The following is a 27,010-nucleotide window of genomic DNA, read 5'->3' as shown; positions in this document are numbered from 1 at the left end:
ATTCCCATCAGGCTTTGCGCCAGTCCCATGTCACAGGGACATACAATATGCCCTTCACAAGTATTCACAGGTTGAATCACCAATACAGTATAATGCATTAAACACATTTCATAATGAAACATTCATACGTTATATACACACTCATACAGAACCCTCCTCTATGAATATAGAGGGGTTTATATTAGACTTCTGTATATGTCACATAGGATAGGTTCATAATTTTTCTCTGTACTGTATGTTTTTCCCAAAAATAAATCATGACTGTGTGTTTAGACTGTCTTGACAGATTTTCGGTTGACAAAACACACATCTCCTGCAGGAAAATTGAATGATCATGAAAGAGAGAAAGAGAGAGCGAAGTGTCAAGTGGAAAGAGATCATATCCAGAAAGGAAGAAGAGAAGAATGAAAAAGAGTGAAAAGGTGTGTATCTTTGTGTGTAAGAGAGGGTGAGAGAGCTGTGGGAGAGAATGCCTTCAGAGGGAGGACTCGTACTGCAGGAGTTCATAAAGAAGCGGACCGTCCCTATACCTGATACCCACCGCATTAGGGCTAATGTACTGCAGCACATTTATGGTCCTGCGCAGGCGCCGATCCACAAAGTGTGCGTCCCAGGCTGGGTAGCGCTTTCTGGGCATGTCTATCTTGATGAGAGGCCCCTCAGGCCGGATGGGCCTGCCGGCCGCATCCACAGGCTCTGTGGACCTCACCTGGAAAACCGGAAGGCAGGTGTCCGTGGCTGTTTCATCTGACTCCACATATTCCCCCGCCAGGCCCCGCGTGGGGGTGGCCTGGGAGCCACGAGGGCCTGGTGTGGGAGCCATGGGCTCAGCCTCGGGGGGTAACGGAAGGCCCCACAGCAGCTCAGCACAGCAGGAGCTGGCCAGCACTCTCAGCCGGGGGCCCATGGGGTGCAGTACCCCATAATAGAGAACCATACAGGCCACACCTGAGGCAAAGCACAGGAAGACGCCGCAGAGGGCAGAGGAGGCATAGGCGTCAGTGGTGGCCGGGTCGCGATAGGCATACCAAAGGGTGCTGAGGATGGCATTCTCTAGCAGTACCACCGTGTAATAGGCCACCATTCGGTACCGCGTCCGACCCTCACGTACGTTGAACCAGCAGAAGACATAGACCACGCCGACCACCATGTTGAACAGTACCTCCTCCCACTTGGACATGCAGAAGTCGGTGCCGCCATGGATGACCCAGAAAGCCATGGCACACCAGTGGAGCACCACAAAAATGCCAAAGTAGATGTGGAAAACAGAGGCAAATAGGGCAAAGGAGAGCACCCGTGAGGAGATGGTAAAGAGGCGCCAAAACAGATGCACCAGAGCACCTCGGTAACTCATGCTCTTCTTGTCGTCACGTGAGTCACGCAGGAGTTTGTGGTAAGAGGCTAGCACCCAGGCCAGGGACAGGAGGGAGGACATGGCAGAAACACCTAGAGATATGGAGAGAGAGAGAGAGAGAGAGAGAGAGAGAGACAGAGAGAGAGAGAGAGAGAGAGAGAGAGAGAGAGGAGAGAGAGAGAGAATAGAAGGAGAGAAAGAGTTTAAGTATGGCACGAGTAAAAGGGTTTATGGAGAGCAAAAAGAATATTGATAGACGGTGGAAGAAAAGATCTAATTTAATTTTAAAAGAACTTGTGTGATGCAGTAATCAAAGAACTTTTTTAACCTAATGACGTATCTTAGGACAATTGTCCTTGAACAGGGCTACATCCTCAACTGAACAGCGACTGCTCATTTTAACCACTGGAGGGTGAACTGAGCCAGGTTTGGTGAGATTAATACAGCACTGGCACATTAGTGCTCAAATGTTGACAATAGCACCATATCACCAGCATGGTAAATGGATGGTAAATGGACTGCATTTATATAGCGCTTTACAATGCCTACATTCACCCATTCACACACACATTCATACACCGATGGTGGCAAGCTACCACGCAGGGTGCTGGCGCAACCATCGGGAGCAATTTGGGGTTCAGTATCTTGCCCAAGGACACTTTGATATGCGGATTGGAGGAGCCGGGGATCGAACCACCAACCTTCTGATTAGTGGACGACCAGCTCTACCTCCTGAGCCACAGCCGCCCCACAGCATTGTTGTATTTCATAATTCAAAGTACTAAATACCAGTTTACAACTCAAAAGTGTTTTAGTGTGGAGTTACTCTTTAACTTTAGAGGAAAAGGGTGGCTAATTGTTGCTTCAACTCTAGCTCTAACCGCAGGCACTCCACGGGGAGAGAAACCAAAGACTGGGAAAAAAACGACTCCCTGTAGTAGCTCCGGCTACTTGGCTAGTATTGACGCTATTGACTGGAGCTTGCAGCTACAAGTGAGCGGCTGTTTTCAGCTCAAGTGTGTTGTGAGGATAAACGATTGTTTATGTCCTTACTTGATTTTGCATAATCAGCACAATGTCACTCCAGAGTTGCGTATCTTGCTCCCACAACTTGTGTGCACAATGGAGTCTTAGAGCTCCATAATATTGTGCGCACCTTCCTATTTTTAAGGTTTTGTGTAGAGTTGCCCTTTTTGGGGCCAAATTGTCCAGCAGCACGATGAAATCATCTATTGCAATGTACAACCTATTAACAAAATTAAGTGGTGGAATGGCCCTTTAAGCTTGGCAGTATTTCCGTGCACTTTCCTTATCGGCCACATGTGTCGCTAAACTGCAGAGCAATAGTCTGTCCCTACGAGTATTGCCCACTAGATCGTGTCAAATGAACCAATGACCAATCAAGTTCACTTGTACTCAGATAACATATAGCAAGCATATCACACAGTGCTATCATAGCACGGTGTACTTATAGTAAGGAGTTCTTATAGAGACCACTGCTATGCTATGTATATATGAGTGGTCAGTAACAATGTCAATCAATATGCTTTTATCCAACACTGATGCAGGCCTGCCCCTGAAGATATCTTCCCATCCAGGGTTATATACTTAGTGACTGTCAAGGTAACACTCCTCTGTTTTCTGAATGAACATAACGCAACATGACACCAATAGCCTAGCTTGACTTTTAGCTATAATCTTTTGTTTTTAACAATTAGCTCACCCTACCAGATTCACCCTAGTCCAGCTGGGAAAATTCATTCATTCATTCCTTGGTTGGAATTAAGCTAGCTTGCTCCAAGCAAGGTGATCTTGAAGGTTTCTCCTCCGCTCCTACTAGCTCTGGGCTAGCCTAAGTCCCTGCTTCAGCAGCTGGAACTATTTGCCCTGCTCGTAAGTTTCTGTGATTTGATCCTCTTCTCTCCTCCCCCCAGAGTGTTCACTTGGTAAGAGTGCTGGGTGACACTCTCTCCAACAACTGATGCTGGACCTTTCCAGGATTCCCCCTCTATCCAGCTTGATCAGAACTGGGTCTCCTGGATGCAGAGTCCTTAACTCTGTGTCACATGTAGTAGGTTTGTTGTTGCTTTGCTGCTGCGTCTGATTACTTGACGAGTGACTAGTTTGGCCATTTCGGGTTGATTTCTCTTGAGGCAGAGTGCTGTGGATCTTCCACCCCATCAGTAGCGCTGAACTGACACCTGTTGACATAGCCGGTGTAGCACAGTTGCAAAAGAGCTAACAGTGGGTCAAAATCATACTGAATACAAAAGTTTCTTCAAGTCACGCTTGTGGGCCAGTGTCACTGACTAGCTACTTGGTTTGTAACACCAAATCTCGCGAAAGCAGCTTTCAGTTTCTGTATGACTTGTTCCGTCATTGTAGTTGTCAGGTAATACTTCCAAATAGTGTGAATAATAGTAGAATAATAGAAATTACTAAATGGTTCTTTCCGATATGGTTGCATATCAGTGGCAATACACTGCCAAGGTTTATCTGGAAGCGGTACTATAGTGGCTCTTTGCGCTGCGTTCTCTCATGCTCCAAGCAGAACTCACGTTTCCACTGTGCATTTTATGGCACTGATATTCTCTGCCACCATACAGTCTCTTTAGCTCGCTCTCTAAATTTAGATAAGCCCTGATGTCCATCGTGAATACGATCTACCTCCTGCCTCATAGACTGTGGAATGACAATGTGATTGCCTAGTGTGATCAGTCCCTCGCGCACTGACAGTGAATCTTTCAGTGGATAAAAGTCTGTTACCTTGTCAGGGATGCTTTTAGCATGCTCTGGCCATCCTTCTCTGATTAGCCTCTGTACTATCTGTAGCTCCTTATCATTTTGTGTGGCAGACTTAATCATGTCCAGTTTGTGCTGGGACACAGGCAGGCTGTGAATAACAGCATTGACATGACACGCGACATCTGTCACTGTGGGGCTGTCTTCGTTACATAGTGGGCTACGTGATAATGCTTTGGCTATGACCAAGGTTTTGCCTAATGCATATTCTGCTTTTGCATTAAACTGCATCAGTCTCAGTAAGAGTCTTTGACATCTTATCGGCACTGTATCCAAGTCTTTAATGTTAAATAATGGGACTAGAGGCTTGTAGTCTCTGATTAGCCTGAATCTATCTATGTCCACCAGATACCTTTGAAATCGCTCTCATGCCCAGACTCCCGCGAAGCATTCTTTTTATATTTGTACGTACCTGGTTTCTGTCTACGTTAATCTCCTGGCACAGTATGCGACGGGTTTCCAGCTCTTTCCATGTAGCTGTAGCAAGACACCTCTGTTTCCATAGCTGCTTGCGTCCACTGACACAGCTGTCTCTCTCTCAGGGTCATAGTGTACCAGGACAGGTGATGTGGCCAGCGCTTCTTTCAGCTTTTGTAATGCCTGTTGCTGTGGCTGGTCCCATGCCCACACAGTCTTTCCTTTCAGCAGGTCATATGGACTTCCGACTGATGACAGTCCTGGTATGTACATACTCATGTAATTTATCATCCCAAGGGCTTGTTGGAGCTTGTGCACATTAGTAGCCTCCTGTAGGTCGCTGATAGCACATACCTTGACTGGGTCAGCTCTCATTCTTCTTGCGTCAACAATGTGGCCCAGGTGCTGCAGCTCTGACTGCCTGAACACACACTTAATAAACATGGTCAGCAGGCTACTATCTAAGGGTATCTTTGATCTCACAAGCCATCTATGGTTGGAGTGCTTTGAAAGTCTTTATGTTCATGACAGTTACGATTGATTCTGCACTTGACATATGTCCTGTATGTAGCACGACTGTCCAATGCCCTGCATTGCTTTCATCTTACTCCCTGCACCTAGGTAAAAGTCCTCCTCACTCTCATCATTAGCCGTAACTCCTCTTACTGACTTTGAGTGGTACATGTTCTCAGAGTGACCTTTTTTCCTGCATTTTTTGCATTCTGACTTTGGGCATTTGGCTGGATCCCCGTGCTTTATTTTGCCGCATCTTCCACACTTGTTGCTTACAGAGTCCTCACGCTTCCTCTCGCTTCATCTGTCGTTGGCCATCTCTCGCTCCTCGACGCTCGTTGCCAGTGGGACACCTCTTGTACGCTGCTTGCTGTTTGGTCCTCCTGCTGGTTTATCTGCTGAGTAACGTCCTCTGCTTGCTGCACCATCAGCACAGCCATCTCCAGGATAAGGCCAGTCATCAGGTGTGGTATCCTCGAGAGCTCCTTGTCTCGCATTCCCACTACCAGCCTGTCTCTGGTGTATTCATTTTTGCTTTCTCCAGTCACATTTCTCACTCAGCGCTCTGATGAAAGAGTCTACCTTTTCCCCAGGCTTTTTATGCACTGGTAGAAACACATAGATGGTGTTTTTCTTCAGTACAAAGTATTCATTTAACTTAGTTAACACTGTGTAATAGTCATTTTCGTCTTCTTCCTCCCCAAAGTTGAAGGACTTCAAAATCTTTTCTGCTTCGTTGCCCATGGCATATGTAAGCGTACTAACCTGAACTTCACCCTCTTTCTCATTTCACTTTGTGGTCGTTCTGTAGCATGTGAATCTCTGTCTCCACATGGGCCAAACTCCGGGGTGCTCAAGTTGAAGCTGTCGGGTGGATTAAACTTCGCATTCTGTTCTTTTAGTCCAGTATCTGTCACCACCTGTTGTACTCTATAGAAGGTGACATCACCTGGCATCAAAGACCAGCCAATGGCAGATGTCCAGTTCAGTACCCTACTTTTCACCATTAAGTGTCAGGTTCCATCACAGATTTGGGTTTGGGGTTTAGTTACTCTTTAAGTTGTAATGTTAGCTAGAAAGCTAACATACCTTTTCTACTGTTATTACATTTCTCTTAACATTAGGCCATGGAGGGTGGAGACCTTGTTTTGTGTGAGTTGGCTAATGCTTCTCAGCAGTTTATTTCACTATTAATTTAGGTTTATCAAAACTTGATATTGGAGTGCCTATTCTTTTTTTCTTTTCTTTTCTTGTTGTGGGCCTTGGTTTGTATCATGATTTGTGGTCTGCTAGCTAGCTATTATTTTCGGTCCGCTTTTGTTTGATTTCAAGGTTAGAAGTTAGTTTACTGTGAGTGTGTGAGTTTTAGTCTAAGTTGACATTGTTAAAATGGCACGACTGCATGCTAGGCACTGAAATACCAGAGAGACATTCAAGGGGAACTGTGTGAGTGTGTTTGTGAGAGAGAGCGAGCAAGAGAGAGAGGGAGAGAGAGAGAAAGAGAGAGAGTTTTTTGATGCGTTTTCTTTTGGAGGTGGGGGGTAGCAATGTGGTTGCCATGTACAAGATTCACCTCTCTGAGACTAAACTCATTTATAGGCCTAAGCAGGTTTCCTTGTCTTCTAGAATTTTGTCGTTTGTTTGATATTGTCATCAGCCTAGATGTTATTGGAAATTTTGAATGTACAATTTCTATACTTGGGTTTGATACCTTAAGTTGTTATATTGTTGTTATATTCACAAATAAAACAGGTAGCGAGCTTGAAACTAGCACGAACACAGCTAGTTTTTACTTTACCTGAAGGATGGCTAATTGATTTGACAAAATAAAAATGTGAAAAATGTGTGGATGTGTATCAAATATTACTATTAGTGAAACATCATTGATATGCATCAATAGCCTCTCTCACCCATGAATTATAGTTTGATCTTGACTTGACTGCCATTCCACAGCAATCACATATGTTGTATTTCAGTCAAAGCAATTTATCAATTCTTGAAGAGCGTTATCATCATCATACTTAAGTGGGTTATTCAGTCACAGCAGTCTCCATTTAGTACACCAATTCCACCAATTCGGTTTTCTTAAGAAATTTATGATAGCAGAGACAGCAGATATGTCAATGCAGTAACCTGCAGAATGAAAAATGATGGAGCATTATCTACAGAGCAGCAGCATAGTGCCCCTCAGCAAATGCATTGATGGTATTTCTATAGACACCCAGATAGAGAAGGGTATCACTTGTTATCATGGAATTGCCTTCCTCAGGGAATTGTATTACATGGGGAAATTGGAATTGTAAAAGAGGTTTCAATACTAGGAGTGATGAATGTTGGAGATTTTAAGATACTGGTAGACAATATTGCACATACAGTAAAAAAAAAACTGTCATGTGAAAATTGATTGGTAGGTATAATATACGGAAGCATCTTGACATCCAGTGTTGACCCATGTACTATGTGATAACAGCAACAAAAGTAAGACAAATTTATGTGAAAAAGACAGAGATGTGAGATGACCTTAAATACATAAAAAAACAAAATCAGACTGAAGTGGTCCCAGTATAGAGCCTTAGGGAACTCCTTACACTGCAGCCGCTCAGCCCTGTTGCTCTGGATCATGATGCAGAGCTGCAGCACCAGCTGAGGGGCACTTTCTAAGAAGGTCTCTAGCAGCCGCAGCATGTTGACATCGGCATATTCATACATCATAGCCCAGTAAAAACGTCGCTGGTTCTCCTTCTGCCGGTGACTTTGTATGCCAAGGTACATGGTGCGTATGTACCTGAAAAGAGAGAAAGGATGGATAGTTAGACAATTTGAAGCATAAATGACCTTCTGTTTTCTTATATCACGTGCCCTTTTCTGTAATAGATGTTTCACTCTGGTGAGAGAGACATCAACAATGCATCTAAAAGGACGGTGCTTTGCTATCCACAGACATGCAGACATGTCTGTGGATAGCAAAGCACATGATTAAATCTGGACAACACTAGGGGGCATACTTAGCTACAGTCTTTAAGGTACAGTAAAATGCATCCTTCTGCATTCATAAGGAGTGTATCATTGTGTTCTGAATTAGTTGAAGGGAATGTGTCCAATGTATTGAAGAATTTGTCTGATGGTGAATAGAGTATATGGAAGTTAACTTTAATAGAACACATATATGTCATCAGGAGTGATACAACACATAATTGAGATAAAACACATTGATAAAACAATGATAAAACACAGAAAGAAGGGGGGAAAAAACATACATTTAGGTGAGATAAAAACTTAAAAAATAACAAAAAACAAGAGGCTTAAAAAATAAGATCTTCTGCTCATCACTTTACATTCAACTAGCAGACACTCAAAAAGTGAACGACAATCACCACTCATACACAGAGTGCATAGTTTCTCCCCTGGGCAAAAAGCAACTATTATACATAACTTGTGCAAAGCAACAAGAAAAAAGATATCTTTGGAATGACGTGTGATTAAAAAGATTTTACAATCTTCTCTATGACCATTGAAGTTGTGATTGTTGAACACGTTATAGAGTGCATACAGTAAGCAAGGCAATACTCATTCTCCCAAGTGCACCATATGACCATATTGTCAGCTGCTGGAATGGCTATTTTCATGATGGGGTTTGATGAGGAAATCACTGTGGTAAAGCCAGAGAGAGGGTAGGTAGTGCAGCTAAGAAGTGGCAGCTAATTGAATCAAGCTCCGGTTGCAATCAAAGGCGTACCACTGCTTTTGAAAAGGACAAGACATTGAGGCTGATTCTGTGCTGCTGAGCGAAATGTAATATGCAGCTCAGGGCTGTGATATGGCTAATTAAGATCATAATCATCTTTAGGTTTGGGTTTGTTGTGAAATGTAATGCCGCAACTGGAGTCGCCAATTACTGTGTGCAGAAGACGGCAAGCAAACAATGACAAAGACACACAATTTCAATGGAGCCTTGGACAGGAGCATTTCTCTACACACTTTTGAAAATGCACAGTGAAAACATCAATCCGTCTTATGAAAGAAAAACAAGTGAACAAAGCGATGCAGTGCAGTAGTTTGGTAGAAGCATGGTGGGGCTTTCATCCTCTCCTACCAGTAAATGCACTTTAGTTTCTCCAACATATTGTTAACCCAAATCTGGCTGTAGAGAAAACAATCATTGAAACCATCATGACAGTTCTAGTGGTTTATAGTTCCCTTAACAGTGAGTTCAACCATTGCATATTGGGTGGTAGCTGCAGGGTCTATCTGCCTGAGCTGACAGAGTGGCCAAATAAATCTACCACTTGATGTGAAGGCAGTCAACCAAGGACAATAGCGTAGCAAGGACAGAAATAGCCTAGACAGTAGCACTCCCCAAAACAAATTGAGAGGCCATGGATCTAAATTCAGGCCTTAAAAGTGTGACATAAATTCATTGCAGCATAACAAGCAAAACCAGACACAGTGCTTATGAGTGGTTTTAGATACATTTAGGTGTTGTACTAGCAGTGGGAAGAGGGATTGTTGTTTAGTTTGAAATGGGGTTGGGTGCAGTGCAGTGTAAAGAGGTCAAGTGGGGTCCACCTGCCTTTGGTTATTGTTTTGGCAAAGATTTAGGCACTAACCAGTTTGTATTCCCCTACAACTATGAACAACTTTTTAGACCTAAATGTGACAAAACATGGAATACATATGACACAAACCATGATCAGGTGTGTGATCTGTTTGCATTACATGTGTAATGGAAACATTTCTTTTGGGAAAAAAAATCAGCCATGTTTAGTGTTGTTTATTTGGATAGGTTCAAAAAAATGCTGTGACATCCAAAGGGACTCAAACAATTCTAAGCACAAAATAGGAAGCTATATACAGTTTATAGTGGATCTGTCTGCTACCAAAAGGGCAGTACACCCCCCTCCCTCCCTCCCTTCCTTTTTGTTCTGACAAAGCTGGCAAGTCTCTGCATGGTCCAGTCAGTCAGTCAATTAGCTAACCTGGAAAGACAGCGAGAATTTCACAAAAGGAGTGAAGGAGTGATGAGATGAGACGATGTTTCACACTAAGACTGTGGACCAGAAACCTCAGCACACATCAACTGTAGCTGGAAAATGACAGTATGGATTCTCAGACACTAGCTATGCAAATTAGGCAAACGTTAGAAGTTGTCTTTTAGTGCATGGAAGGAGACATGGGAAGGAATGCTGATATGAACATCTAGTCTTTGGCTGACATACTGTAAATGTGCAGCAAAACAATGTCACCCAGATTCAGATATTTAGTCATGGAAGGTACACATATGTCATTTGGGAAATGCTTATTATGTTATTATTTATGCTTTACAGTACCATGAGATGATACAATTATAGGTGGCCCCAGAAGGAACTGAAGCCCTATCCCTAGCATTGTTAGCCATACTCTTCCCACTGAGCAGGACTGCTAATGCATGGAGGGATCAAAAACAGAAGTGTGTGGGTAAAGGTCTGGCAGCTCAAGGAACATTAGGCGGAAGGGGAAAGCAGTCTTTCTCGGGACACTGGACAGGGGAACAAGAAAAGGGAAAAAATGGACAAAAGTTTTTTGGGATCAATAGCTCTGGGCTGTGAGAGGCACCATTATATCCAGAGGTAAAGTCTGGCATTCCGTGACATTTCCAGTTGGACTGGTAAATGTCAGATGGAACAAGTCAACCCCCTCCCTCACTAATGACATGCCACAGAGACCTACACGGACCCTTTGTCTCCGTCCCCCTATTTCCATTAGTCTGTGTGTTCCACTGATACGTCTCACTGGTCCCTAGTACCTCTGTCAGAAACCGTATTCTTCAGTCCTCAGTAGCCGTCTCGCTTAGAAACATGCAGCAAATGTAATTGTTGTGGATGGGATAACATGATATGGATATCTGGTTTGATATTTCAGCAAGTATCAGCAATGGTGCTTGCTTGTATGCAAGTATTTTGTTTGGTGTTGATAATGCACATTATCATTCATTTTGAACTGATATGTACAATAATTCACACTTCAGACTTGGCATTCAGGCATACATGAATGAGAGTTAGTAGTATAGAGATTCACACCCGCCCCTTTCCTGTCTGGTAATACGGTTTGTTAGTTCATATTCCCTTGGTTTCAGCAAAAAACTTGTACAGTTAAACACTTTGGGTTTCACGGCTGTCAGAAAAATCTGAACTCACTCCATCACTTCCCCAACACACACATTTAGCCCATGCCTTCACAAGAATCTCACACACATCCAAGGATTGTGAAGCACACTGTTAACACTCCCACTGAGCCGTTTCAGATGTAGTCACACAAATGACTCCCTAAAAATATACACGCACGCACACACGTACATACACACAAGCATACTTGTCAGCATTATAGGTAATAGGGGATTTCCCTTCTATTCCAGTCAGATACCATGGATCTCTCTCTCTCTCTCTCTCTCTATCTCTCTCTCTCACTCCCTCCCTCCCTCTCTCTCACCACTTAGTCTGTGGTCCAGTCCGTTATGCTTTCCTCTCCCCTGTCCTTTTAGCTCCATAGCTCCTCTACATGGCTCCTCATGAATTATTTGTGGCAAGATCATAGCGATCGCTCATGGCTCGTTAAACAGCGCACGCATGGCCTAACAGCTCGACGCTGTGCCGGGTCGTGTTCCAAGCCCAGCCGTCTGCCATTGCTGGAGAGACACAGGCAACCATTTACCCCCCCCCCCCCAAACACACACACACACACACACACACACACACACACACACCATCTTAATGTAGACCAGCCTGCATCCCTAATTGACCAACCAAAAGAGGATGCATGTTGTAAAGCACAGATAGAGATCTGAAACTGTAATTACAAGGTTTGCATGAGTAGGCTTCATGAGGTCTGAGCATAGCTATTGTGAGGGGCAGGTGGGATGACATAGGCAGGCACACACACACACACACACACACACACACACACACACACACACACACACATACACACACACACACACATACACACACTCACAGAAACAGTGTGGGTGACTGGCTGCCTGGCCATGTTGTTTCTCCCTCTCCTCCAAAGTCATTGACCGATGAGTCATCCAGCCACCCTTACACTAATCCTAGGATCACAAATACTAGCACAGCAGCCAGGATGATGCTAGCCATGAAGCAGACCTCACACATTCCCTGTAACAGGTGGAATACAGCAGAACACTAAGCATGGGGGACACATAACATACGCAAGGCCTGAGGGTTTTTGAAAATGTGCATGCACACGCGCGCGTGTGTGTGTGTGTGTGTAAGGTAGAGATGTGATGCCAGCTGCGATGAGTCACACCCTGACTCACTCGGAGGACTTTCATATGGGCCGCACATCGACTAACAATGAGGTTTAGCCCTCCTTTATCGGGGAGGTTTAACTTTCTGTCCCTCTTTTGCTCTGTGTCCTTCTTTCTGTGTCTCTTTCTTTTTCCTCTCGCAGGAAGCAACACTCACAACTCTCCCTATACCATCCCACCTCCCTGCCGAGAATGGAATCCAATTTCTGTGTTTGGGCTTTTCGTTTTCTTTTGCGATGCAGCTGTTTTTTTTTTTTGTTTTTTTTTCAGAGGAAGTGGTAAAGGAGCGGGGGGAGAGGGGTTGGGGGGGGGGGGGGGGGGGACTGTAGGTACAGCAGGTACTGCTTGCCTATTCATAGCCTCAGAAGTCACAAACTCTTTTCTCGCTCCCTGTGCTGTTTTCCTCTGTCTCCACCCCTTCAGTGTTTTCCATCTTCTCTTCTCCCTCCTTATTGCCCTATTTAGATTAGAACGACAGCTAACAATTCTGCCCTTAATGAATGGAATTTTACCAAAATAAAAAGACCTCATTACTTTGGCTCTCTGAGTTTGGTCCAAAATAAAACTCCCACCATTGGGAAAAAATATGACCCCTACTCTTAATAAATGCCATCATGAAATATTGTAGATGTTAGTAGCTTGAAAACATATATTTGATATTATATATTATAATATTTATTTGAAATATTTCCAAAATATTGAGCAATTAACATTAAATGGATGTAATATATTGGACCTAGACGCTCTGGCCAGAAGATCTCTCAGGCTTAGGTCAACCTGTTTTGCCCTTCTTACACTCCTTTATGACCTTCCTGTACCTGATTATATCTAATTTAATGGGTGCTCAGTGTCCGTCCACTACTTTTAAAGTCTAATCTACCTTGGCTCTCTTATCTTTCTGTTCTTCTGGTGTATTATTCTTTTTGTAAAATGTTGAAAAGTGCCATGTAAGATCTATTTATTATTCAATATCCTTCCCTCTCACTCTGCCCAGGCCTCTGCGTGCCTAACCCTCTGTCCAACCACTTCACCCAGTTTGATACACTGTGCCCTTCAGTCTCTCCAAGATTAAGGCCCTCTACTTTAACCCAAATCACCAGCATTTGCAGTAGCAATCATACTCAGTAATTAGTACAGAAAACACACACAACGTTTTTCCCTCCTTTGCTCCTTGCTCCTATGCAGCCTTGCTGTATTTGACTATTCATGGTGCTTGCTCACATACATATTGTATGTGCACACACAATGTCTTTTTGAGTTCAATTTTGGCTTTCTAAGTATGACAGGGACAGATTAGAGGAGTCCTCCTCCCCTGGAGCGGTCCACAAAGTGCCTATTACATCACTGGGATGGCAGCGGTGGGAGCACAAAACCTCTCCCACTGGGCCAGATAGCTGTCCATGTATGAGTGGCTGATAACAGACATTTTTTCCTAGTAGTACTCTATTGATCCTCCAAAGAGAAATTCATCTTTTCACTCAACCCCCTTCCCCTTCCACAGGGAGGTCAAACCGCAGGGTCGGCTACGGAGTGGCCTTCCTGGAGCTGGTAGGGATTCAGCGTCTTGCTCAAGGACACTTCAGCAGGGCAGATGTTTGCTGCCTGCTGTCACGGGGGATTAAAGTTGAAAGACGGTCTCCCAAATGCCACGCTGCTGCCCTTTACAATGAATGGGAGCCCAGCTGGTAGGGAACAGGCCTTAAGTCTCCAATGGGAGCTTCTTAACAGTGTTATGTTAATCACTACTGAGCCATGTGTACAGTGCCAAAGAAAATATAAAAAATTGAATAGAAATAGAAAATATAAAGATCCTGTTATATCAAGTGTCTCTTGTACTCTAGGTCTGAACGATATTGACGAAAAATGTAATTGTGATTACATGACAGAGTATTGCAATTGCGATTTAAACTGTTTAAATCTTTAAAACTTGTTTAAAGAAAAGTGATTTTGTTAAAAAAAAAATAGATGTCACATGTCAGTGTGCAGGATTTACTGTGTTTGAGTATGATGAAAGGTTTTCACTAATATTGTGCTTGATTCATGGACCAAAAATTACCCGCAGCACTAAAACACATTATTTAGAAATCCATTTTGGGCCCCCTCTCTTAAGCAATGGCAGAAGTTCATATTGCGATTACAATTTTTTTTTCAATTAATTGTTCAGCTCTATTGTACTCTATATGTACAAGCGTCTGTGGGAGAGAAATAGAAATGGGGCATAGGCATTTTAAATACATTTTTAGGGTTTTATCTCATGGTATGTCAAGAGCAAAGATTTTTCCAGAAGCTCTTTGTAGCTCAATGGGCTTCTCCTCCAACTGTCTAACACTGATCCTAAATCAGATAGCTCTTTATCCTCCTTATGGCAACAGATAGCCCTGGATGAAAGGCTGGCTGAGCTGAGATCTGAGCCCCACAGGTGAGTCAGACACACTCACATACAAACACACAACGATCTGTGACCGGTGCCTTTGGGCGATTCCCACACCGAGAGCTGTTGAAACGGAGTGGAGACCAGGTTGACATGATGCAAGCTGAAAGCGATGGGGAGCAGCAAGCCGAGATGAGGGATGCTGCGTCAACTCTGCTCCGCCCTGTCAGTTCCTCCAGTGTGTACTAGTCAACTATCCCTGACATCTTGACTAAATTATCACTGTAATCATAACACTTCATAAATGTACACCTTTTTATGTGGCTGGTTACAAAAAGTGATTTATGATGGACATTTTTTTTCAAAGGCCACCAATACAAGTCAGAAATTAATACCAGTTAAATGCAAATAAGTTGTAATCTACAGCATTGGAATTGGGGAGATATGCAAATTATCCCTAAGCACTATTTAGCTTTTATGTGGTTCGGTGCTGCAATGGAAATCTGTGAGAAATAATTGATTTAATTTCAAGTGAATTCAGCTCACTTGCTGGTTTATCAGAATTGCTTTTTCATGTGGCGGCATCAAAAAGCGTTCTCCTCCCCTTCTCATATCTGTGCACAGAGCACAAACACTGACCCCCAGCATGTAGAGTAGCTCTCTGCTCCTCCGCTACTCCCTCTCTTTCTCTCTCTGTACAGCCACAGTCATTTGTCACCATTAGCAACGGTCCTCAGGTACCCCAACCCATTGAGCTGCGATCACGTGACAGTGAGCTCACATTAAGATGGGAGAGGAGACAGGAGAAGGAAAGGAGAGGAGGGAAAAGGCGATAAGAAGATAATGGTGGAAGGAAGAGAGGAAAGGGATGGATGGGAGAAGAAAGGTCAGGAGAGGTGAGGGGGGGGGGGGGGGGGTGACATTACAGGAGGGGGGAGAGGAGAGGAGAAGTCCATGTGTCACGTGATCGAGGCCTCTCTGCCTTCAGATGGACAGAAGCCAGAGATGCAGGCTGATCTAAGATCAGTTGGGGTCATTTGGCAATAATAGACTAAAGGCTGATAAGGATAAGGAGATGCAGATTCCATATCAGTGCTAAAGTGAAGGGCTGTTTCCCTGCCTTTCAGATATGGAATCCTATTGAACACATTAGCTGGGTATTAGCAGCTATCAACAGCAATGGGGCTACGCTATCCAATATCCAGAGGGGTTATCAAATAAAGGGCAGGCTAAATTAAATGAGTGATTTTATTCAGCAATTAAATTGAAAATACATAATGCTGTTCTGACTAGAGGTAACATCATCTACTGTATTTTACACAGAGACGTCACACACCACATGCACATAGTGACACAAACCTACGGTCACTGTAGCCTAAACTCACTTCTAATTTGAGAGGAATAGGAACTGTTCCCCAAAAACCTTTTAAAACAAGGTTTTTTAATATGGTGATTTGGGTTAAAGTAGAGGGCCTTAATCTTGGAGAGACTGAAGGGCACAGTGTATCAAACTGGGTGAAGTGGTTGGACAGAGGGTTAGGCACGCAGAGGCCTGGGCAGAGTGAGAGGGAAGGATATTGAATAATAAATAGATCTTACATGGCACTTTTCAACATTTTACAATAAGAATAATACACCAGAAGAACAGAAAGATAAGAGAGCTAAGGTAAATTAGACTTTAAAAGCAGTGGGCTGATCCCATCCAGCTGCAGTGTGGTTGTTGGTTTTTGCCTTTCTCTGTAGTTAATGGAGTTATTGATGTCATTGATTGACCAGATACCTCTGCTGCTCACCTAATGTTCCAGGTCTGAATCTGTGTTGAGTGAGAAGACAAAGAATCAAGCACTAAAATATAGATTTAAAATACAAACTGTCGCTGGACGACTTTGGAGTTGAATCATTACAGCAATCTCAGCTCACTCTTGGATAAAACACCATTTCCCTGACAATCAAACTAACCCTAGATGACATCCTCATCAGCAGTGAGGAGGGTATACAGCTAGCACACTTGAATCAGGCCGTGGCTAATTGTGTAGAAATGGCACCCCTGCATGTTTGCTCGCTAGCCAATGAGAAGAGCGGTCCAGGTTGGCAAAGACGGCTCCATTTGGGTGTAAAGGCTGAATGGCGCCAAGGGCAGCTTCTGTCGACCGATTAGCTGCATAAGGCTGATGCATAAACATGTAGCATACAACCCGATTCGGCGTTGTGCCCTATATTCTGCAGCTATCTCCATCCTGTTTGGTCGAAGTCTCTTGGGAACGTGGCAATATCTTTCTGATTTCTTTAGGGTAAATGTTTCACATGCGGTGATATTTCAAGATAACTTTCTTTTTAAAATATACATTGCAGATTTGCAGTTACACAGCAAATCTTCGTCTCAAATGTACTGTAGAATTTCTACCCGAGGCACACATGCATGAAACATATTCTACTTCACAATCTCCTCTGGCAGGGAGATGAATTCTATGTGCTCAAGATGTCAGGAGAGGCAGTTTTGGTTATTTCTATAAGTGAGAGAGAGAGAGGCAGAGCTCTGACTGAAAACGGCACAGCATCAAATACACAAAATAGCAATGTGCCTGTCAGTGTTGCAAACTCAACCCTACAAGGTTGAATTCTCTAAAACTGACAAGCAATATTAGTTGTGACTGAGAGTTGAGAGGAGACGCTGGGCTGATTCCTAAAATACAAACAGACTGGAGTTAACAGCTAACATTAGCGTTATCACAGCAATAGCAATATGTTACTCTGTGGCTCTCTGTCGCCTTAAAAGAGAGAAATACTTTGACAGTACAGTCTGAACTGAAATCCCCCTCTCTCTCTCTCTCTCTCTCGCTCTCTCTCTCTCTCTCTCTCTCTCTCTCTCTCTCTCTCTCTCCCTCCCTCCCTCCTGTGGTGTTTTGAGGCTGCTCTTCAACCAGACGAAGGGCCAGATTATGTACGGATTAAGAAGAAAAGGCTTGACCCACTTGCTTTTCAAAGAGCACCAAACCAAAAAGGGCCGTGCGGGGGCTGCCTTCCATTCAGTGTCAGCACTTCTGTTGTACTGTGAGAGACACTTGAAGCTGAAGTTTATTGCACTTAAGACTATAATTAGCAGCAGTGGCTTATGGTGTTAAAAATGCTTCCCTGACTTACTGATTGATTGAAAGTTCTGCGTGTGAATCTCCTTTGTGTCTCTTAGCTCTTACTGCTACCATCACATGACCAAAAAATACATAATCACATGTTTTCTTCCCCCAGGTTTGATGGGCTTGCTTGCAGGTTAGGTGGCATTATGCATTTTTCAAGCCCCGAAGATAACACAAGAATGGAGGCAAGAGCCAAGTCAGCACACAAGGAGGAAAAGAGAGGGGGGGGGGGGGGGGGGGGGGGGCAGAGATAGAGAGGAGAGGCGGTGGAGATAACCGCCAAGAAAGTGGAGGAGAGTGAGCGGGAGAAGGGGAGAATAGAGAGAAGTGACAGTGTGATGTAGTGACAGAGGAAGTGGAGGAGGAGGAGGAGAGGGGGAGAGAGAGAAAGCAGCAAGACAAAGACGCGAGGAAAGCGATAGAGAAGGGGAGACAGGAGACAGGGGCTACTAGAGGTGGAAAGACCTGGGGAGTGAGAGGAGAGTGAGAGGAGGAGAGTGAGAGAGAATGAGACCCAGGAGGTAAACTAATCACCGAGCACGCAATGCAATTTTCTGGCTCTGTGCCTCCACTCTACCACACTCCTCCCTCCCTCGCTCTCTCTCTCTCTCCCTTCCTCCCAACCTCCGCCCCCCCTCTTCGTCTCGGGGGCTCTTTTTACTATTCCACTCACACACACTGTCTCTCGCTCCTCTATCTATCAGGCTGTACCATTTCAGTGCACCCCTTTTCTCCCTGGTACTGCCCAGTAATAGTAACCCCCCCCCCCTCCCCGGTTCCCCAAAATGGGTTAAGCCACTCTGGCCATCAGCATTCCAAAAAAACAGAGAAAAAAAAGGAAGACGATGAAAGGAGGGGAGATTTTTAAAGGAGGGGTGTTGGTGATCCTGTGGTTTTATTTTAGTGGTGGACGATGTTCCTTCAGGGATGCTCTTGTTGAGTATGACAGCTGTGTGTTGTGTGTGTATGCGAGTGTGTGCGTGTGTGTGTGTGTGTGTGTGTGTGTGTTTTAGTGTGTGAAGAGGTGAAAGAGAGGGACAGACAGAAATATAACTGCACTCAGCAAGCAGAAAGGAAAAAAGAAATAAAATAGCAGCCATTTCCTATGTGTGTGCGTGTGTGTGTGTGCGCGTGAGTGCATGTGTGTTTGTGTGTGTGTGTGTGTGTTTCCCCGGAGGTGGAGGCATTTAGGAAACGTTTGATAGCGCTGCGGTAAAGGTTTGAAAGTGTGTTGAGTCTCTCTCCCAGGAGCGTCGGCGGCGCCTGGCTGCCTCACTGTTTTGCAGCGCCTTGATGATGATGATAGATGTTCGCTCCAGACATGCAAATAAAGGAGGAGGCTCCCCAGATTTGCACACATGCTCTCACTCACAAATGCACACACGGGCGCGCACACCCGCATGTGTGCCGCGCACGCCCACACACACACACACACACAACAGAAGTGTATGTTTGAATATGATCAAGTCATCCATTGATATATTAATCTTCCTCTTTAGGGAATATGCCCCTGGGAAAATGCAGAAGGCTCCCACACACAGCAGTCTCAAAATTGCCCTATTTTCACAGGCGCACCGACTGGAGAGGAAGAGAATTCACATAACACGCTCATTTGAAAGATAGGAACCTCTCTGCAGGAGGAGGGTGTGTATGGATGAGAGGGAAGGGTGCTGGCTCATTATTGACATGTAGTATATGTCACTTCATCCGTCATAATTGACACTCCTGCCACTAGTGAGCCCCCCCATGCACACAAATACACACACACACACACATACACACATGCAAACACACAATGACACAGAGAGGTACAGACTAGGAGGATCAATTTTATCATGCTTTATCAAATTTTACACACACTACACGTGCGCACATTCCTTCTCTCGCACACAAAAACAAACATACGCATATAAAATGCACAGATGCAGCCAAATTAGATCCAGTGCAGCATGATGTAGGCTGCAGCACACATCAACATGTCAAACTGATTAGAAAGGTTTCCCTAAGGCATAATGCTGAAAAACACCTACACATGCAACCAAAAACACTTAAACGTGCACACATACGGACACATACCGCTCTTTCTTTCGCAAAGCATTCACGCACGCACACGTACACACAATAGGATTTTTACACCAGCCTTCACACCATCAGACAGTGTCACTATGGGAAAGCCCCAAGCGCCATGCTAACCTGAGGGGATCCACTGACACAAAGCATATGTGTGAACCCCCAGCCGCTAGTCACTGACAAGCCCACTGAGCAAAACCTGTTGTGACAGATCAAAATATCAGCCTGGCAGGGGCAGGGAAAGGGAGGGGTGGAGGGTGGGGGGGATGAGAAGAAGCAAGAAGGGAGGAGCAGAGAGAGAGAGAGAGAGAGAGAAGGGGGGAAAGGGAGGAAGGAGCAAGAATGAGAGAGAGAGAGAGGGAGCAGCTTGATCTCCTGAAATTTCGTGAAATAAGCACGATGTGTTAAAATGCAAATACGCGCTCCGAGCACGAAAAGAGAGAGAGAGCAATACGTGTTCCCACCAGGAGAGAATTATCTGAAGGAGACGCAACAAGAAGGAGTCTGACATTGAAATAACGTGGTGGAAAGTCGGGGTGTTGTTGTCAGGGCGGAGGATGAGCTTAAGCTTTTGCCTTCAACTCTGACGACCCAGGTTCAACTCCCAACTCATCCCAAGAAGAAGATTTCTACCATGAGCGAAATTGTAATTTTTAGCTAAAGCTTTTCTTATTTAACCAAGACCAAAGCCTTTCCCTGCAGCCTTAACCAAACTGTTTTCGTTGCCCAATCTTAACCATGTCCAATTCATGCTGTTGTCATATAATCCAATTTGTGGTGGAGGAATGTAATATTGACATAATTCATGTCTACAATACATGTCTGTAATGTACGTATTGTGTGTTTCAGAGTTCGTGCTCATTTCATGACATTTTATGAGATCATGTTGACAGAGAGAGAGGGAGAGGGAGGGAGAGAGAGAGAGAGAGAGAGATGGAGAGAGAGAGAGTAGAGTATTATGTGACTACGATAACAGCAAATGCAGAGATACTTTAGCCATGCGGGGTGCTTTAAGGTCACAGACAGACATTACAGTGTAGCAGGGTTATACAGCAGACTAAGGGAGATATATTTACTGACAATGAGGAAAAAAAATTAAGAGTCATCATTATTTCCTTGTGGCACACACACACACACACACACACACACACACACACACACACACACACACACACAAACAAAGCCATGCTGAAAGGAGTATCCTGCCCATTCCAGCATTTCCAGCTCCATAAACAGCTTCCTCCCATCACCCAAACATGGGCTAACACAGTATGATATAACTCCTCAGAGACAGCAGCCTGGATTCATGGAGTCAGCTTTTCCAGCCTTTGCACACACATGCACATAAAGCAAACAACACAGACACACACACACAGATAGACACAAACAAACACACAAGCGCACACAGTTGAGCAGACACAACCACACACACACACACAAACACAGACTCGGCTGGGATGAGACTAGAGACTCCTGGCTCTGCTATACCTTTCAGGGCTGGGGGGATGGTCGGATGGAGGATAGAGGGAAGGATAGATAGTGGGGGAAGGGGGCCAGATCGATCGTGGTACCCTGGGAACCGTTCCTCTCCTCCATGAATCTATGCGGGGGGGGGGGGAACGGATGCTGACAGGGCGACGGCCCCCCGGACACCGGATCTAGCCGAGACGCTGAGGCTTCTCGCCCCCTCTTAGGAGACTTCATCGGCGCAGGGAGTAAATGATTGGCTGTTTGAGCCGACGCGGACTTCCCTCGGGCAGTAATACCCACCGTATATCAATAAAAGCAGTATATGCGCATGATAGCGGCTATATCTCCTTGCATGTGCCTCAGGATGACTTATAGGAGCGAAGGGTTGTGATGTGCGATAAGATATATGTTGAAAAGCACAGTAAAAGCCATTGTAGTACGTATGATGTATTGACAATGTGACAAGAGGGATATGTGTTTTATAGTGCGATTTAAAGATAGTGATGTAGCTCAACCAAATATTGTCTGACAGGTGTAAAGCTTGTAGAGTATGTGGCATAACACACAGTGGACTGCAGGTATGCAAGCCGTGGCTGAATTTCAAGCTCTAGCACTTGAAATTTAGAAATATTTTTAGGGTGTTTGGAAGCATCTCTGTAAGCGCCTGGCTCTGTGTGCTGTTTTGTTGGTTTGTGTGTAATGCTTTTTGCAATGTGCAGTGCTTATGGGAATTATGGTATATACGTTTTAGGCTGCACAGAGCCCCAAGAGCCTGTATAAGGGAAATACAGTGTGCTCATATACCACAAGCATAAGCCACCTATAGCTTCATGCATGGTGCGTTCATATACCAGGAAATACCTTGGTGATTTCCTTTCTGTATTGGCTAAGTCAGCGCATGAATTAGCTATTTTGTCCAGCTATTCTTTTAGTTACAGCACTGTGCTTCCACAGCATTTTGGTGTTAACAGGTGGGGTTTTTAAAGTCAGCGTAGTGTTATTCACTCACACACACACACACACACACACACACACACACACACACACACACACACTCAGTCATGCACACCCCCCCCACCTGAGGACCTAGGAAGTGTAAGCGCACTTGTTGCAAAAATGTATGGACCTGTGTTTCTCTCCTCATAGACCAGACAGCTTGTTCCACAGATCATGTGACATGCTGAAACACAGATTGGCCATTACAGCTACAGAGCACTCTGAGGTCAGAGGATGGAGGGAGAGAAATAGGGAGGTTGAGAGCAAAAGGGAGGAAAAAAAGAGAGAGGGAAATGTCTGTGGTTGTTCGAATGAGAGGGCAGAGCTTGTGTGTATGTGTGTGTGTGTATGTGTGCCTGCAAATAGGGAATGAGAGGAAGCAAGAAGGAAGGAGCAGAGAGAGAGAGAGAGAGAGAGAGAGAGAGAGAGAGAGAGCATCAGAGAGAGTAGATGACCCCAGGGAGTTGCTAAGTGATGGTAACCGGACTCCAACATGTTGCAGTCTGGGAAATCTCCTGATGAATAGGATGGAGAGAGAGGGCAGCGGAGGAGGGGTGGGAAGGAAGGCAGGAAAAAAAAAATCTAGCTGTGTAATGTACGGGCGCGGCGCCAAGGCGTCCATTTCATTCACAAAACCCCAGAGCATGTCCAACCTTGGGCTCTACAACCAGCTCCTTCAGCCCAGGGGAGAGAGGAGGCAGCTCGCTCCTTTCTCACTCTACTCCTCTTCCCTCCCTCCTTTGTTTTTTTTAAGCTCATCTTCCCTCTTTCTATCATTTTCTGATACCCCCCCCCCCCCCCCCAAATGAAACAAGTATGATTTCCCTGTTCTGCAATTTAAATGGAAATTCCTAAAATGCTACCTCATGCACCATCAGTTTGGATCTGTCTAAGCTACAGGTATAAGCCCAAAACCTTCCTTACAAGGAGAGATAATGCTGTTAGATGGAAATACTTCATCCAGTTTGTGGTGCTGTCATGGCTGTGTGAAATGCGGTTATCCTCTGCAATCTGGACTGATTAACTGGGCCAAAGTATTGGGGCCTATTTTTTCCAATTTTGTGTCCTACTAAAGTTACAGCACACCATCCAACATGAAAAAAAAAAAAAAATTGCAGTTTTTTAAGTTTTTCAAAAAGGCATCCTAACTCATATGTGGCTTAATTTACCCCCAATACTGCTCAACTTACCCTGACCCTGGGGTAATTTGAGCCGCAGGACCAACTCCTGCTTGTCTGGTCATCATTTTGAAACAACAGCGTCCACAATAAAGATATTATGCCTATAGAAGCACAAGATCTGAAACTGTAATACAGATCACTTTGGTTGAGACACTTCCTTATATACCATAGATTAGACCACAGAGTCCGAGAAACAACTGAACTAGAGGACAGAAAGAAAACTTCTAGCTTGTCTTGCACTTCAAGTCAAGAATGTTGTACAAAACACAGTCAAACCTTACTAATCACTTACTCACTCACAGGCGCGCGTGCACACACACACACACACACACACACACACTGAGTGAGAATGTAGACTACAGCTTGCAGCTGCCCCAGTGACATGTTGAAGGTCAGGACACAGTCACAGCACATTAGAGCAAACTCTTTCAGATCAGCCTTTTGAATTAGAGGAGACACTGCCTAAGTGATACTAGCTAAACATAAAAAAGTACAGCTCCACAACACAACTGGGCTTGAATAGAGATGGGTTGTGTATTGTCCTCTCTGCTGTAGGCCTACTTCAACGGTTACCTAGTCAGGGCTCTTGCATTTGCTATGACTCATATAATTGGTGTGTGTGTTAGTGTGCATGTGTGTGGGCGTGAGAGTGTGCGTGTGTGTAGGTGTGCCATTTCAGAAAATAAATGTAGATGTATTTCTGTCCTTGTAAGTTTATGTGTGCCCTTATGTGCATGGATACGTAATATATGTATGTGTGTGGGGGTTTTTCATTTACGAGCTAAAACAAATGGTGCGGATCCTCTCAGGATAAGCAGATATGGGTGGGTGGTCAACCAACAGGGGTAAAAAAAAAAAAAAAAGAAAAAGCAGGGGTATCAACAAGGAAAAAATTCTTCATCTGTGATTCTTAAGTAGCAGCTTAGAGCATGACTTTGGGAGCTGGAGAGAGAGAGAGGGATGAGGAGGGAGGAGGAGGAGGGAGGGATGGAGGAGAGGAAGAGAGAGAGAGAGTGGGAAAGTAGGACAGAGATGTGTGGGCCCCACTCTGGAAGGACGGTGGCTCTAATCAGGACTGAGCAGCTGCTATTACTCCACCGCTCTCTCAGGGAGGGAAGGCAAAACCCTGCTCATGCTTTAAAATCAAGGGGAAAAGCTCCTCTTAGCTAGAAGCAGAAGATAGGGTTTTGAAAAATCAAAGGCGGAATCAAGTTTCTCTCCTGTTTTGCTGTATTAACACTTTGAAAAGAGACACTAGATTGAATTGAACCATGGAATTGACGTTTGCTCATTTGGACCCACCTGTCTATTACAGAAAGAAGAGTGACCACATGGTAGTTGAAGTAAACATACATTTCTTTATACAGAATCATGAATCGTAAGGTCGAACTGTCACCTTTTTCATTTAAACTTTTTCCACATCAACCCCTATACATCATACTCTGGACCTAGATAGGCACGAAGCAAATTGTTTCTCATGCAAGTCACCAAAGCCCCCAATCCCGGTACCGGACCCTGTAGCCACAACATCCAGAAACACCTCAAACTGAAATATTAAATAGCAAATGCGAAGCGACAGTCTCTCGAAACTCAGCACTTTGTGGGAAAAACAAGCTGTCACCATCGGCACCCTGGAAGCACATGAAACGTGAAAGGGACAGAGACCAAGAGAGAGACAGACAGACAGTGACCGAGAGAGAGAGAGAGAGAGAGAGAGAGAGAGAGAGAGAGAGAGAAAGAGAGGGGACAAATTGACATCTTTCTCTCCCTCACTGTGGGCTAAGGTCTGTATCTAAACTGGACAGCTGGACCACCAGGTTGCTTGCCACTAGATTGACTCCCTGTTATACTTGCCCTCGGCCCCTGCTTCTGCTGCGGGACAGGGCTTGTAGCGACACGGCTGCATGAAAAGACGATATCGCTAACAGCTACATGAGGTGCCGAGAGACGGGTGTTGTGGTTAGGAAGACCGTCGGCTCTGGAAACCACATGTGCTGCTTTGACCCTGCTGGCTTAATCCTGGTCAAATCCTGCCGGAGCCTTCTCCTGTATGTCTTTGCTGTTCTATAGCTCTCTAAGCCTTTCTAGTGTCTTGGTGCAGAGAAAATGCTCGGAGGGTTAGACTGGTTGACTGGGTCCAGCCCCCTGAAAAAAGAGCAGCCATTAAGTGCATATGTTGCAGTATTGTAGGGTTTTGGGATAAATGGTTTTCTGGCAAGAGGAGAATATACTGTACTGTAGAACCACAGGGCATATACAGTATATGAGCACACACACACACACACACACACACACACACACACCGCTATTTAATTTGCCGAGAGCCATCTCCTTACAATTGTGTGTCATCATTCGCCGTCTCAGCAGAGCTATCCCAAAACTAAACATCTGGGAGACGATAATTAGCTAGTGTGTGTGTGTGTGCAGGTGTGAGCGAGTGAATGTGTGTGCACATGCTTGTGTGTGCTTGCACCCAGGTCACCTCCCCAATTCACATCAGACCACATCAAACGGCCGCATCTCAGTCTGTGACACACTTTCATCAAAGGCAGCACACGACAGAGAGAAATCTCTTCAGAAAGGCTCAATATGTCACGGTTGGGTTGCGTTCCTAAAGCAGGCCGGGATATGCGGCACTTTAAAGCACATACAATGGCTCACACAGAGAGACACAGGCGCACACACACACACACACACACACAGACAAACACAAATAAGCACACATTGTTGCAAATGGAACCAAGTCTAATAGAAAAAGCTGTATTCAACGCACTGTACATGCATAGACAAGTCACTTTCTGAGGCAGGACTGTGTACAAAATAGTGCGACAGGTACAGTCTAAGACAAAAATATATGCGGAGATGCACTAACACACACACTCAAAATATACTGGAGTGCTTTCTCAAAGGAGACTCCTTCCTAAATTTCAACTATATGACAGAAAATTCAGTCCAAAGATTTCCGCACAACTTCAGCGGTATGTGCTTCCGCTCGGCTATTCTTATCTTAGTGTATTCCTCACAGTGTCTGTCTGTGTCAGAGTGCAAGACAAGGCAGAGGGGACTTCAAACAGGCTTGTCCCATCGAACATCACATCACAGCACTGCCAGCTCTACCTTTGAAGCTCCCTGGATGGAGCATGCTCAGTGGCACCCAGTCAATAAGTCATTAGTGGAGGCTTCAATGGCGAATGCTCACCTTGTGAGGCTGTGCACTGACCCAGAGTCAGACTCAGGACCACCGGCGCACCACCCTATACACAGCTTCATCTTACAGAATCAAAGGACAACCAAGGATGGGAACTGTCTTGAAAGACAGTCTGTGAACAACTGGCCAGCCTCTAAATTGTGTTCTCTGTCCATTTCTTAAAGGGCATATACAGTAAGTGGGCTGGATTA

The 27,010-nt window shown here is 44.7% G+C and overlaps 1 protein-coding gene across 1 annotated transcript in view; it reads right to left on the bottom strand.

Moving 5' to 3' along the window:
• Positions 1-475: 475 nt before the first annotated feature.
• xkr6b (XK, Kell blood group complex subunit-related family, member 6b) overlaps positions 476-27,010 on the bottom strand; it is a 51,781-nt gene continuing 25,246 nt past the window's right edge. Inside the window, exons 2-3 of the mRNA XM_071541371.1 lie at positions 7,675-7,871; positions 476-1,446 (exon numbers count right to left, since the gene is read on the bottom strand). Coding sequence (XP_071397472.1) covers positions 476-1,446; positions 7,675-7,871 — 1,168 coding nt within the window. The remainder of the gene's footprint in view (positions 1,447-7,674; positions 7,872-27,010) is intronic.

The sequence above is a fragment of the Centroberyx affinis genome, unplaced genomic scaffold (genome assembly GCF_046629955.1).
Source record: "Centroberyx affinis isolate AG114_WGS23_722 - 3 ecotype Tasmania unplaced genomic scaffold, CSIRO-AGI_Caff_v1 ptg000216l_1, whole genome shotgun sequence".
Lineage (NCBI taxonomy): Eukaryota > Metazoa > Chordata > Actinopteri > Beryciformes > Berycidae > Centroberyx > Centroberyx affinis.
This window is presented reverse-complemented; position numbering and strand designations above follow the sequence as displayed.